General features: G+C 40.2%; 2 protein-coding genes across 5 annotated transcripts in view; both read left to right on the top strand.

Moving 5' to 3' along the window:
- The window catches only part of CADPS2 (calcium dependent secretion activator 2), a 593,849-nt gene that overhangs the window by 163,634 nt on the left and 415,953 nt on the right, over positions 1–14,262 (top strand). The gene's annotated exons all lie outside the window — the stretch shown is intronic.
- RNF148 (ring finger protein 148) lies at positions 6,780–12,936 on the top strand. The gene has a single exon (XM_055421185.2). It carries the CDS (start codon positions 12,006–12,008, stop codon positions 12,915–12,917), a length of 912 nt encoding a protein of 303 aa, XP_055277160.1. The 5' UTR covers positions 6,780–12,005; the 3' UTR covers positions 12,918–12,936.

The following is a 14,262-nucleotide window of genomic DNA, read 5'->3' as shown; positions in this document are numbered from 1 at the left end:
GAAAAACAAAATCACTGATTACATTAAGAGGTAAAAGAGAAAAATCATACATTAATAAAATGATAACAAAAATGGCCTCCCTATTCCTTGGGAAACACCAGTGTTGAAATTAGGCCAATTAATAACCCCTGTGCTTCCCTGATAGCTCAGTTGGTAAAGACTCCTCCTGCAATGCAGGAGACCTGGGTTCAGTCCCTGGTTTGGGAAGATCCCCTGGAGAAGGGAAAGGCTACCCACTCCAGTATTCTGACCTGGATAATTCCATGGACTGACTGTACAGTCCATGGTGTCACAAAGAGCTGGACACGACTGAGTGACATTCACTTCACAGTGGTCTCTAAGTATTCAAGTGAAAGGAAGACTTACCCGGTGCTCGCTTTAAATCAAAACAAGGTGTGATTAAGCTTAATGAAGAAGCCATATTGAAAACCAGGATAGGCCAAAAGCTAAACTCTTGAACCAAAAGTTTGGCTAAGTTGTGAATTCAAATAAAAAGTTCATGAAGGATATCAAAAGTGCTACTCCAGTGTATCACTCATTCTTGTGAAGGATGAGAAAGCAAAACAGCCTTGCTGACAAGGATAAAGTGTAAGTGGTCTAGACAGAATATCAAACTACCCACAACATCCCCTTAAGCCAAAACCTAATCCAGAAATAGGCCCTAACTCTATTTCAATGAGGGCTAGGAGAGGTGAGGAAGTTGCAGAAGAAAAGGTTGAAGCTAGCAGAGATTGTTTCATGAGGATAAAGGAAAGAAGCTATCTCCTTAACAACAGTGCCAGGTGAAAGCAGCAAGTGCTGATGTAGAAGCTACAGCAGATCCATTCATTATCCTACTTAGAGACCAAAAGTCTCTCTAAGATAATGAAGGTGGCTACACTAAACAACAAATTTTCAACATAGTACAACAGCCTTATCTCAGAATGTGATGCTATCTAGGACTTTCATAGCTAGAGAGGAGAAGTCAGTGCCTGGATTCAGAGAACCGGCTGAATCTCTTGTTGGGACTAATGCAGCTGGTGACTTTCAGTTGAAGCTTATGTTCATTTACCATTGTGAAAATCCCAGGTCCTTAAGAATTATGCTAAATCTACCTGTGCTCCATAAATGGAATGACAAAGCCTCAGTGACAGAACATGTTTACAACATGGTTTACTGAATATTTTAAGCCTAATGTTGAGACCTACTGCTCAGAAAATTCCTTTCAAGATGCTAACTGCTCACTGATAGTTCACCTGATCACCCAGGAGCTTTAAGGATATACTACAAAATGTTTTTATGCTTGCTAACCCAACATCCATTCATCAGTACATGGATAAGAGAGATGAAAAAAAAAAATCAAGTTAAAAACTTACGTCATCTAGCAACAACTCAAAAATTGTAGAGAAGAAAGAAATGGTGAATTCCATCTCCACTTTATATACTTACGGGTTAAGAGGTTGTCACATGTATTTTTGGATAGACGGTATGACTTTTCCTCTTGAGTTATGTGAAATCAGTCATATAGTTTTCCTGCCTGTATAATCTGTTAGTATAATCTGTATCAAATGAAAAAAATCATCCCAGGAGAGCTAACCAAATTCTTGTTTTGATCTTGTTTTTATGGGAGGTTTGTGGGTGTGAAGGAACAAAAACTATTTTTCTGAAGTTGGCATATATATTAAGATGATAATATTCGCAATCCAGCTAAATTTGCATGTATCCTTTATGAGTCATGAAATACTTTCTGTAATGGGCAATCACTTATTAGTTGTTTAGCTGAAGATATTAACAGGCACAAAAATAGATCAGTAGTTATATATGTTATATATGGAAACAATGATACTGAATGTTTTACGTCAATAGAAACTTCATTAGAATTAAAAGATTGTGAAAATCCATTAAAGACCTTATCATTCTTATCTCATAAAATATAAGTGAATTAAGACTATAATGTAAAGATGGTGATAGTGGTGGTAACACATATTGGACTGTATATTGAATTGAACAGTGTTCTAAATGCTTTAGATACTGTTCTTTTTTTTCCATTTAATACTCATAAGAGTTCTAAAAGGTGGGTGCTGCTTCTTTCCCTATTTGACAAGTAAAGAAGCCAGGCCATATAAGTTCAAGTAATCTGTTCAAGGTTGCGGAACTAGTATAAGCACTGGATTCAAACCTGGGAAGCTTGACTTCAGGATTAACTAAACCTGTGTAATTAACTAAACCTGAATCTTCCCGCATAGCTCAGTCTATAAAGAATCTGCCTGCAAAGGAGGAGACCCAGGTTTGATTCCTGGGTCAGGAAGATCCCCTAGAGAAGGAAATGGCCACCCACTCCAGTATTCTTGCCTGGAGAATCCCATGGACTGAAGAGCCTGGCAGGCTACAGTCCAGGGGGGTCACAAGACACAACTTAGCGACTAAACAGACACAACTTAGCGACTAAACCCCCACATGTGAAATGTAACAGTTCCTATTCATGTTAAAACTGAGACCTATTTAATACAATGAAATGTGATATGAAGCAAAGGCTTGTTTTTTAATATAAAAATGTCAGAGCTCCATGAGCTTCATCAGTTCAGTTCAGTTCAGTCGCTCAGTCATGTCACACTCTCCGCGACTCCATGAATCACAGCACGCCAGGCCTCCCTGTCCATCACCAACTCCCAGAGTTCACTCTAACTCATGTCCACAGAGTCGGTGATGCCATCCAGCCATCTCATTCTCCGTCGTCCCCTTCTCCTCCCGCCCCCAACCTTTCCCAGCATCAGAGTCTTTTCTAGTGAGTCAACTCGCCGCATGAGGTGGCCAAAGTATTGCAGTTTCAGCTTTAGCATCAGTCCCTCCAATGAACATCCAGGATTGATCTCCTTTAGAATGGACTGGTTGGATCTCCTTGCAGTATAAGGGGCTCTCAAGAGTCTTCTCCAACACCACAGTTCAAAAGCATTGATTCTTCGGCGATCAGCTTTCTTCACAGTCCAACTCTCACATCCATACATGACCACGGGAATAACCATTGCCTTGACTAGACGGACCTTGGTTGGCAAAGTAATGTCTCTGCTTTTTAATATACTATCAAGGTTGGTCATAACTAACCTGAGTCAAAGAAGCTTTGTGATCAGATGTGCCATTTGGGCTGCTTTATCATCAACTGCATGAAACACACTAGGGAACGTGGTACCTTAGCATAGGGTATCTGGGCTGTGTGTGAATACACTGCTCCATCTGTGGGCAGGAGTTTTCCTTTCATACCTCTCTGCCCTTAGTTTACTTATTTGTCACATCGGAATTCTTGGGTGAGGTATAACCTTGACTTCATCTTTGAATTCCTGGATACACAGAAACAATTGATTCATGAATATATATATATATATATATATATATATATATATTTTAAGTTGTTTTTTTTTTCCCCCTCCACACAGTGCAGCATGTGGGATCTGGGTTCCCTAACATCCTGCAGTGGAAGTGCTAAGTCCTAACCACTGGGCCACAAGGGAATTCCCCAAAATTGGTTTTTTTGATCACTGCTCTAGCACCCAGGGAGAAGGCAATGGCAAGCCACTCCAGTACTCTTGCCTAGAAAATCCCACAGATGGAGGAGCCTGGTAGGCTGCAGTCCGTGGGGTCGCTAAGGGTCGGACACGACTGAGTGACTTCACTTTCACTTTTCACTTTCACACATTGGAGAAGGAAATGGCAACCCACTCCAGTGTTCTTGCCTGGAGACTCCCAGGGACGGGGGAGCCTGGTAGGCTTCCGTCTATGGGGTCACACACTGAAGTGACTTAGCAGCAGCAGCAGCATCTAATACCCAGAACTGTGCACATAAGTCGGTTCTTGATAAATATTTGCATGAATAAATGAAAGAATAATGTAGATATGGAGTAGATAGTTCTTGGATTGTCCTCCTGTGGCGTATGTGAAGAACAGTCTATGCCAGGCTCTTATGTCAGAGAATCACTTTCACTGTGAAAAATCAGATCAGTAATTGATTTTATACAAATCAGGGTGCTCGGCTCTGCAGGAAGACGAACAAATATAATAAAATCCTACCCTCAAAGAGCTTTGAATTGAGAATCAGTAAGCCTTTATTAGAGGTAAGAGTAAATTAATGTTTTCAAAACCTGCATAAAAATATACCCATACAGTATATAATTTCCTAAGAAAGAATGTAGAAAAATGAAGAAAATAGTTTAATTCTTTAAAATGTAGCTAGCACTTATTTTTACTTTAAAAAGTACATATATTGTATATACTGGTAAGCATAAATGCAAAACTTTTTAATGATAGAAAGCCAGAGACAGTTCAGAGTAGAAAGAATATGATTTGTTTTGGGTTAGGTGGTTTCTAGGTTTGCAGGATCTGAGCGTGTCTTGAGCTGGAAATAGAAGGTCTATGGGTTATTGAGATAGTTGCACTTTGAAACTTTTTGCTTTAACTGTTACTGCTGATATGATAATAGGGCCTTCTTTGAAGTACCAAAATGAACAAAATCTAATTCTTTTCTTTGGATAGTATCTATTTGGCTTACGACCTGATACATATTTATATAAGTGTGTGTGTGTATATCTTGATATACAAAAGATAATTAAAGGAGCATTTAAAAGTTTGTAGGGTCCAGTTGCTTATATATTAGAAATAGTTGTTACTTTATGGCTGTATATTACTCCCTTTTTGTATCATTTTTTCAGATTCAGAGCTGTGGATGGAATTTATTCTTGACTTTTGGAGAGAAAATGTGAGACAGATGGCCTCTGATCCTGTGATATTAAATAAGCCTTTTTCTGGACAACTGTTGTCAAAGTAATTCCTAGTGGAGGGAAGACATGTCAAACCATTGCCAGTTCTATTTTTTTTTTTAAATGGGTGACTGTATAATACAGAGGTTGCCAAAAGCTGCTGATAAATCTTAATGTTTTGAAGAATAAGTGCTTAAAAAGTCAAACATTTATTGGGTACCTTGAGCAAATTGCACTGTGTTGGTGTTGGAACAAGGGGGGGAAAACAGAGTTTACAGAAATAAGAGGACACTTTCCCTCTCGAGACATTCTACATCCAAAGTATAGACATACATAAAGCATCCAACTACACTATGTAACATATAGAAAAATTAAATGATTGTCAAGTAGGTGCAGAAAGAGTATGCTTAGTTCTTTGTCAAGTCCGACTCTTTGTGACCCCACGGACTGTAGCCCACCAGGTTCCTCTGTCCATGGGGATTCTCCAGGCAAGAATACTGAAGTGGGTCACCATGCCCTCCTCCAGGAGATTTTCCCAACCCAGGCATCAAACCCAGGTCTCCTACATTTCAGGTGGATGCTACATTGCAGATGGTCTGAGCCACCAGGGAAGCCCAAGAATAGTGGAGTGGGTAGTCTATCCCTTCTCTAGGGGAACTTCCAGACCCAGGAATTGAACCGGGGTCTCCTGCATTGAGGCAGATTCTTTACCAGCTGAGCTACCTGGGTAGCCCACAGAAAGAATAGGAGCAGGATATTTCAACTGGGATGACTGCAAAAAGATGGGGATCATCTGGTTTTGTTTTAACATTGATTGATTCATTCATTTTGGCTGTGTTGAGTCTTAGTTGCAGCATGTGGGATCTTTCGTTGCAGCGCAAGGACACCCTAGTTCTAGCATGCAGACTTTAGAGTGCTGGCTTAGCAGTTGTACCTCATGGGCTTAGTTGCTCCGAAGCTCGTGGGATCTTAGCTCCCTGACCAGGGATCGAACCTATGTTCCCTGCATTACAAGGAGGATTTTTAACATCTGGACCGCCAGAGAAGTCCCTGGGGTCAGTCTTGAAGGATGAGAAAATGTTCCTAGGTAGAAAACAGGAAAGAGCCTTCATTAAATTGGGAATGGGGACAGTACCCTTCTATTGAACTCCCACCACGCTAGCAGTGTGCTTGGTGAATTACAAAGAGATGTGAAATGGATCGTCTGATACTCAGCACGGCCAGGAGAGGCAGGCATTACTCCCCCATCTTACACATGAGACAGCCGAGTCTCAGGGTGACAGCTTACACAGCCAGCACATGGCAAAGACAGGGTTTCGTGGCAGATCTGTTACACGTAGCCTTGTGCTTTAGTATGGTTTCTGCTAGCCTGATGACTCTATTGCTGTTTTTATCCTTCTCTGCTGCCTCCCAGGAGGGATTAAATTCCCTAATAAATAAGTAAGGGTTTGTGACCTGTGAATTGGAAAAACTTAAGGGATCTAAGGGGAAGAATCCTCTTAATCACCACTGACTTGCTATTTCTGACTGCTGAGAGCTCACTCTGAGTTAACCGCACTCCGGGGAACTGGTCTTAGAAAGACAAATTTTATACAGACCTTTGAGGTTTTAGGGCACTTTTGAAACAACAGAACTCCAAAAGCAGGCTCCTCATCCTCAGTGATTCTTAACTACAGGAGCAAAATCATCTGTTAATAGAACAGGGCAAGTTTTTGTGGTTATTCCATAGATTATGTATCCCCCCACCCCTCTTTGAGTATATTGCCTCTTCTCCACCCCTTTGAACAAAAATCCAGTCTAAATGATTGAGTTAATATTAAAATGTGTTTTTTTCCCTAGGCTCAGAGAAAGATAACAATACCACCAATTACTATCCTTAATCTTGTTCTTAAGGATTTCAGCTCCTTTTTCTGCCCTCTTAATGCACAGGCTGTGGTGTGAGGTTTCCCCCCCAATTACTTTACAAACTACTAGTTATGTGTTTCTCTCTGTTGATTGTCATTCTGTCTTCTAACTTAGTAGATTGACTGAGAAAGAAAAATTGTTCTCAATTTGGTGTTCAAATGTTTTAATTCAGAATGTGGAAGAAAGTATAATTTATGTAGGTTGATTTCTGCCTGTTAAAGTATAAAGGAATTTGGTTATATTCCAAATGCTCGCTTATCTTAGCATTCAGATATAGCTATAAGAAATTCTGTTTTATGAGTGTTCAATCTGTAGAAGAATTAAAGGTTAACCACATTGTGCGTATTTAACTATTCTGTTGCTTGAACTAAATGATCACCCTTATAGAGATAAAATTAACTGGATCAGCCTTATTGTGTGAGTAATATTACAGGTTAGAATTTGGAGGATAAGACATTGGGAATTTAATTAACCTTCCCTGAGAACCTATGATGTGCCAGAAGCTGAGTATTGAAAAAATGAGAATAAGATTTAGTCCCATACCATGAGATTAATAGAGCAGAGCATTTTGTAGAGGGAACTATATCAGTTGCTATCTGAAAGGTCAATGTAAGGGCAGTGATTTTTTCATTTTTAATTGGAGAATTGCTGCTTCACAATTTTGGTTTCTGCCATACAACAGTGTGAATCAGTATACATGTGTCCCCTCCTTCTTGAACCTCCCTCCCTTCCCAGCCCTCTCCTCCTCACTGAGCACCAGTGGGGCTCCCTGCGTTATGCAGCAGCTTCCCACTAGCTATCTGTTTTACACGTGGTAGTTTTTGTGTTAGTGCTCCTGTCTCAATTTGTCCCACCCTCTCCTCCCGGTGTGTCCACAAATCTGTTCTCTATGTCTGCATCTCTGTTCAAGGGCAGTATTCTTTTTATAAACTACTTTTTAAAAGGTCAGTATCTGTCACTGCGCAGGAGTCTAGAGGGGTTCAGCAATTGGTCTCAGCTGGATTCACTCACATTTGTGGCGTCATCTCAGCATTAGGGAGACATCTCTGCTCCTCTTGGGTGTTCGCACATATTTGTCCATCTGTGGTTGACCTAGGTAGACTCAGCTGGTACAATTGTGCCCTCCTCTATCAGGCTAGCCTTCTGTGCTAGAGGACAGCAGGATTTCAAGAGGGAATGGAGGGGAGTGCAAAGCCTTCTGAGGCTTAGGCTTGGAACTGGCACATCATCACATCCATGCCAGTCTGTTTGCCAACTTGAGTCACCAGTCTATCCAGCTTTAAGAGATGTAGAAATAAATTCCACCTCCTGATGAAGGACCTGGCAAGTCACATTGCAAAGGACATCGTCAGGAGGGAAGTACTTAGGCCCATTTTGTAATTAGTGTTTCTACTGTAGGTACAGTTTCATAAAAGGAACAAAAAGTCTGTCTAAGGTCTTCATATAATGAGTGCTGCAATAGGAGCCCAGGAAGCTGTAAGCCCTTTGAGTTGAAGAAGCATACATTTCAGGACTGATAATAGTGGAAAATGAGGTTGAATTGAAGGAGAGAGGACCAGGCTGAGAAGTGTCTATTGGTGTTTCTAGAAGCTTGGATGTTATCCTTTGGATAGAGGGAGCCATCTAAGGTTTTAGACAAACAGGAATGCCATCGTGAACTTCATTACTTTTTTTTTTTGTAGGTTGCTCTGGCAACAGAATGAATTCAAGGTGAGCAAAATATTGCTGGAGATTAGATGCTGTTGCCAAATTCTAGATTGTGGAATGACGGTGATGAAGGCAGTGAAAAGTACTCACTCACATGTGGGAAAGCTGACCATGTTGATCATTCTTTAGAACAAACTCCTTTGACACAGGTGCTGTGTTAGGTGTTTGAGAAACGCTAGTGAGAATCCCCTTTTTCTAATGTTATCAAGGCTTCTTGGAGCTATGGGCTCCTGGGAGCTCTTAGACAAGTTACCCTTTTATCATGCATCTCACTGTTAGGAGTGCAGATAATAGAGAATAGTGATCCTGGCTTACATAGCGAAGAAGTGATGGCTAGTTGAGATGGTAATTTAAAATGTCTGTTTTGGCGGTTCTTTCTTATATATTTAGTTACCAGAGCTCTTAGTGATATTGAAAGTTGTTATACTGTTTAATATAAAGAATTATGAATGAGGTGTTTCTGTTGTTCGGTCACCAAGTTGTGTCCGATACATTGCGACCCCATGGACTGCAGCACGCCAGGCCTCTCTATCCCTCAGCATCTCCCGGAGTTTGCCCAAGTTTCCCCTGAATGACAAGCAGGAGTAGGAGTAAATTTTGTAACTTGCATGCATCTGTATCTGCCCCCTAGTATAGTGTGTGACTGTCAAGGTAACTCAAAACCTCATATATTAGTTTTTAAATTTACCGTATTCCATTTTAGCATATTCAGAGCTCTTTCCTGGGTCCAGAAATAAGTGGAAAATGTATTTATATGTGAAAAATTTTTTATTGCGTGTGTCTGAGAGAATATGTGGCAGTAGTGATTAATTTATGGGAGAAAGTTTGAAAAAAATGTAAGGATTTACCAATTTGCAATCAAATGTAATAACATCTTAAAGTAATTTTTACCGTTAGAATTCTTTAGAAATAAAGATACCTCTTTCAGAAAGTATTTATCACTAGCCTTGCTCACTTTTTCTTGTTCTCAGTCTACTTAGAGTCAGTATTCTGTTCCTGCTAAATCCCATTATGATGTATTTAATTACTCACAGAAACCCTATCCAGTTTTTATTCTCAAGATTGAAAGCAAATCCAATGTGTTTTGTGGATTCCTGGAGATCTTGAATAGTACCTGGATAAAGCAACTTGTGAGGTATTTTATTGAAGCTTCTTCAGTATCCTCTGCATTTAGAGATACATTCACATAGTGTTGCCCAGATAGTATTTAGCTATTTTTCTTATCAAAGTCAAGATTTCTGGATGTTTGAGCATTCTTGAGAGGTTGATGAATAGTGGAGGGATAGAGATCAGGTGATTTCTCTCCACCAGGTTAATGAAAATTATAACCTTCTTGAACTTATTTGGAACCTAGAAATTAGGACATATACATGCATGGACCTAATTGGTGTATAATTCTCTTCCTCCACCTAGATGATGACCCTCTGAGAACAGCGTGGTGCTGTGTCCCTGGTGACATAGGCTCTGGCTCGTATCAGTACCTTGTGTATAGTGAATATTACATTTATCATGGTTAGTGGTAATATAGGTACAATTCCGTTGGGTTACCTACTCACCTTCCAGTTTGTACACGTTCCCTTTGGTGTCAGGACACTGACTGACTTCTTGTTCCCTCCTGCCAAGTGCTCAATCAGGGAAGGGATTTTCCATAGCAGGAGAAATCATGGTTAACTTGAACCAAACATGATAATTCTACACTGGTTACCAGTGGGTCCATTCAGAGTGGGTTTTCTAAAGCACTGCTACCCAAGGAGACGTTGAAGGAAGTCTAGTTAGGTTTCTGGAAAATAAAATTGCCTTGCTCTTCTATGGAGAGATGTGAGAACAGTCTATTTGTGCCTCTGAATGTGATCAGTCATTCTTCCCACTGAAACCTGGAACAATAGTAGCTGGCCTGGGGGATAATGAAATGAGCCTGTAGATGAGAAAAATCAACTTACTATACTTAGAGGTAGGGTGGCAACGTGGAAGAGCAGGGATGTTTGGAGCATGGGATGAACCAACCTTTGTATATTTCAGTCTCCTTTGGTTGAACTTTGTAGGCAGGCTAATGAAAGCCTCTTTAATTCTTGGATGTTAAAAAGATAGAAAGGTTAGATTGAATACATGGTCTAATAGTCAGAGAGTAGCATCAGTCATCTGTTTTCCACTCCTTCCCCCACCCTCACTGCCCAACTTCCCTTCTTTCATGTTCAGACATCCTGGCCCCAGGATAGAAGACCCCTGGATCTGGTCCTGATAAAATGGATGCAGTTTTGAATCAGGCTTCATGGGATCATAGGCCCTTGTGCAAGTGTCCGCCGTTTCTGTCTCAAAGAGATCAGGAAACAGAGTCAGGTTGGAGACTCCGCCTTATTGGATGTGTTGCCAATTATAAATTTCATGATAAGAGCTCAGACCTGATTTCCCAGGGACAGGTGAATTTGGGGATGAGTCCTCCCCCCACAAGGCTGTTATTGACACTTTGGGTCAGGTGGTTCCTTCCTGCTTAGGGCTGTTTTGTGCATTGTAGAATATCCAGCAGTATCCCCATCCTCTGCACCCTGGATGCCAGTAGTACTCTCCCACCGTGACAATCGAATGTCTCCGGAAACAGCCAAATATTTCTTGGGAGACAAAATTATCCCCCACTCAAGAACTGCTCTGTTGGGGGTAAAAAATTGTTTCTTACAGGTGTGTTTGTCCTAAGAGAGGCGGGAGGTTCTGGCTGCCGTTGCCTAAGCAGTTCATCGTACAATGAGAAAGAGACAATGAATTATTAATACTAAGTTTTTCAAATTGGTCTTTCCAACCATATGAAGAGCCTTTAGATTTGAGATGTTTTGAGCTAAAATATAGTTACTGCTTAAATTCCTTCAGCTTTCAGGATCAGCAAGCTAAATTGAATTGTTTTTAAAATCCTGTCTTCAGTTGTTAAATAATTGCATGTTTAACAGCCTCTGATATGATGCTAACTGTCTTCTTAGTAAGGCTTTATTTTGTCAGTGTTAATAAATGTCAGTTTACATTCCCCTCATGTTGAATCTTTAGGCCTTGGATGAGCATTTAATGTTGGAAGACAGAGGGAATGATTCATTTCTGCTTCCCATGGACTGCCTGGCATATTGGGTAGCATAAAACCATACCTGAGAACTAATGACTGGCCAGAAACGTGCACTCATATATGAATGATTTCTATTTTGCCTCACAAAGTGAGCAAAAAGTATTTAGGCAGCTTTTCAGTCTATGCAGAACTAGGAAAGAAACTCAGGTGTTTAAAAAATTATCTGTTTTTTGCTTTAGAGTTTATTCACATTAGCATATGTCATGAGTCATGGCTGCCTAGCTTTTTGACCAATAGGATTTCAGTATGCAGTGCATTCATATAAACTCTCGGATTGGCTTATCTGGCTCTGATGTCACAATTTCCCCCATTAGGAAGTCACAGTTTTCTTGAAATCACATTGTGCTAATAACAAATCCTGTTATTCTGTTTCATTATGAGAAAGATAATCTACCAAAAATAAAAATGCTGGAAGGAGCAAGATATCTTTGATCCATGCAGACCTTTTCCATTCCTGTGCTTTAATTATCTCCTATCAACCCTTGAAGCTAACTTCGTTACTTTCTTCTACAACGGATGCTGTTGTATTTTTCACGTTTGTCTGTTAATAGGCAAATGAAGGAATGAGTCTACTTAGAATTACTTCTTCAGTTCACAGTTCTGCTTCATCTCGACTGTGGAGGCTCGGCATCTTTCTACTGCTAAGCCTTCCTGACTCAAAAGGAAAAGCCATTTGGACAGCCCACCTGAATATAACATTTCAGGTAGGAAATCGCCTCGTATCAGAATTGGGAGAGAGTGGAGTGTTTGGGAATCATTCTCCTCTGGAAAGGGTGTCTGGTGTGGTGGTACTTCCCCAAGGATGGAATCAGAACGCTTGTAACCCTTTGACCAACTTCAGCAGGCCTGGGCAAGCAGACCCTTGGCTGGCCCTCATTGAACGGGGTGGCTGTACCTTCACACACAAAATCAACGTGGCTGCAGAGAAGGGAGCAAACGGGGTGATCATCTATAACTACCCAGGTACAGGCAACAAGGTATTCCCCATGTCTCACCAGGGAACGGAAAATATAGTTGCTGTGATGATAGGCAACCTGAAAGGCATGGAACTGTTGCACTTGATTCAGAAAGGAGCCTATGTGAAGATCATCATTGAAGTGGGGAGAATGCACATGCCCTGGCTGAGCCATTATGTCATGTCTCTGTTCACCTTCCTGACTGCCACCGTGGCCTACCTGTTCCTGTACTGTGCCTGGAGGCCTCGAGGGCCCAATTCTTCCACCAGGAGGCAAAGGCAGCTAAAGGCAGATGTGAGGAAAGCCATTGGGAAGCTTCAGCTGCGCGTGCTCCAAGAAGGGGACAAGGAGCTCGAGCCAGATGAAGACAACTGTGTTGTTTGCTTTGACATTTACAAGCCTCAAGATGTAGTACGTATTTTAACTTGCAAGCATATTTTCCACAAGGCGTGCATCGACCCTTGGCTTTTAGCCCATAGGACATGCCCCATGTGCAAGTGTGACATTCTGCAAATTTAAGAAACCCAGAGGATCTCCTGAAGATGTAACTGAGTCTTTCCAGTGATTAAAGTTAAGATGAATTCTCTTTTAGCACTTTATGTAGAGAGAAAATTCAACTGCAACTTCTCTACACAAGTACTAAAGAGGGTGAAATTTGGTTGTTTTAAAAATAAAACTCTGTGTCATGTCCAGCTATTTGAACTTGTTGTTTTTTTCGTGTTTTGTTATACATTTTTGTCCTTATCTAAGTAAGGACTTTAGTATACATTAAGCCTTGATTTTCAAATTACAATGATTGTGATATTGATGCCATGGAGAATTAGTCATAATATTTTAAAGTTTCTTTATACTAATTTTTATACTTTGCTTCCATACGTTTAATTTTTGGTATCTAATAATACTCTGTTCAGTAAACTTAATTATAGGCTGAGATCTTGATTTAATTTCCATGGTTAATTTTATTAATACCCAGGAAATCTGGTTGCCATATCTACTGACTGGGAAGGAAATGTGTTCTGAATAATTATTTTAGATGCTAGCACTTTTGGTTATATATCTTAAAATATTTTAAATTATTATAGGCCTCATTTAGGGCAGCATTATATATTTTAAAAAATTTTCTGTTTGCCAGACCCCTCTAAACCCTAGCATAATATATCAACTATAGTTGTAGGTTTTCCTTCTAGCATTGACTCTAGGAAATACTAAATGGTAGTATGTCTTTATTTGGGACATTTTGAAAATACAGACCTACAGCAGAAGCAAAATTTTATTCAGTTGCTTTTCAAAATTGTATCTCTTACCTTTTTTTTTTCTGGTAGATACCTGTGTAACAATAAGAGGCCTAAAGATTTGGGTTTTGTTGCTTTGATGAAAATCTCTGGATAATATGCAAAAATATTGATGTCCAACTCAAGTGGCACTTTGAGAGTGAACACATTGTGTACCTCACAGTCTGTTTTGAAGAGTGGGTGTGTGGAAATCAAATTAACAGCCTTTGGGAAAGAACATAAACCACTGTGAGCTGAAGGTGTCACATCAGTGTTTTTCTTTTAATGCTACTTTTTGATGGGCCCATAAAATCTTTTATCCTTTGTCTTTCCTACTTCACGTTGTCACGTTGCTAATTGATATTTCATAAGAATACACTAGCTTCTGTAGTTCTGGCAAAACGGAACCTGAAGAATCTCTTAATACCCTGTGCATAGAGGTCAGAGACATTTATGTACAAGGTCAAAATTCTTGGCTTTGGCTTCCTAGCTGGTGAATAAGAACCACTGAGCAATTCTCCCAAGAAAGTGTATGGCACTGCCAGGGAGTGCCCATGCCTGTTAGTTCACGTGTCATTCTTTTGGCTTTGAAG

Source organism: Moschus berezovskii, chromosome 3 (assembly GCF_049115385.1).
Source record: "Moschus berezovskii isolate FMDL1 chromosome 3, NW_MosBer_1.0, whole genome shotgun sequence".
NCBI classification, from domain to species: Eukaryota; Metazoa; Chordata; class Mammalia; order Artiodactyla; family Moschidae; genus Moschus; species Moschus berezovskii.
Note: the sequence above shows the minus strand (reverse complement) of the source record. Positions and strands in the feature narration are given on the sequence as shown.

What these genes read in the sequence shown, in the direction of transcription:
- RNF148 (XM_055421185.2), top strand. Translation starts at nt 12,006, where the DNA reads ATGAGTCTACTTAGAATTACTTCTTCAGTTCACAGTTCTGCTTCATCT.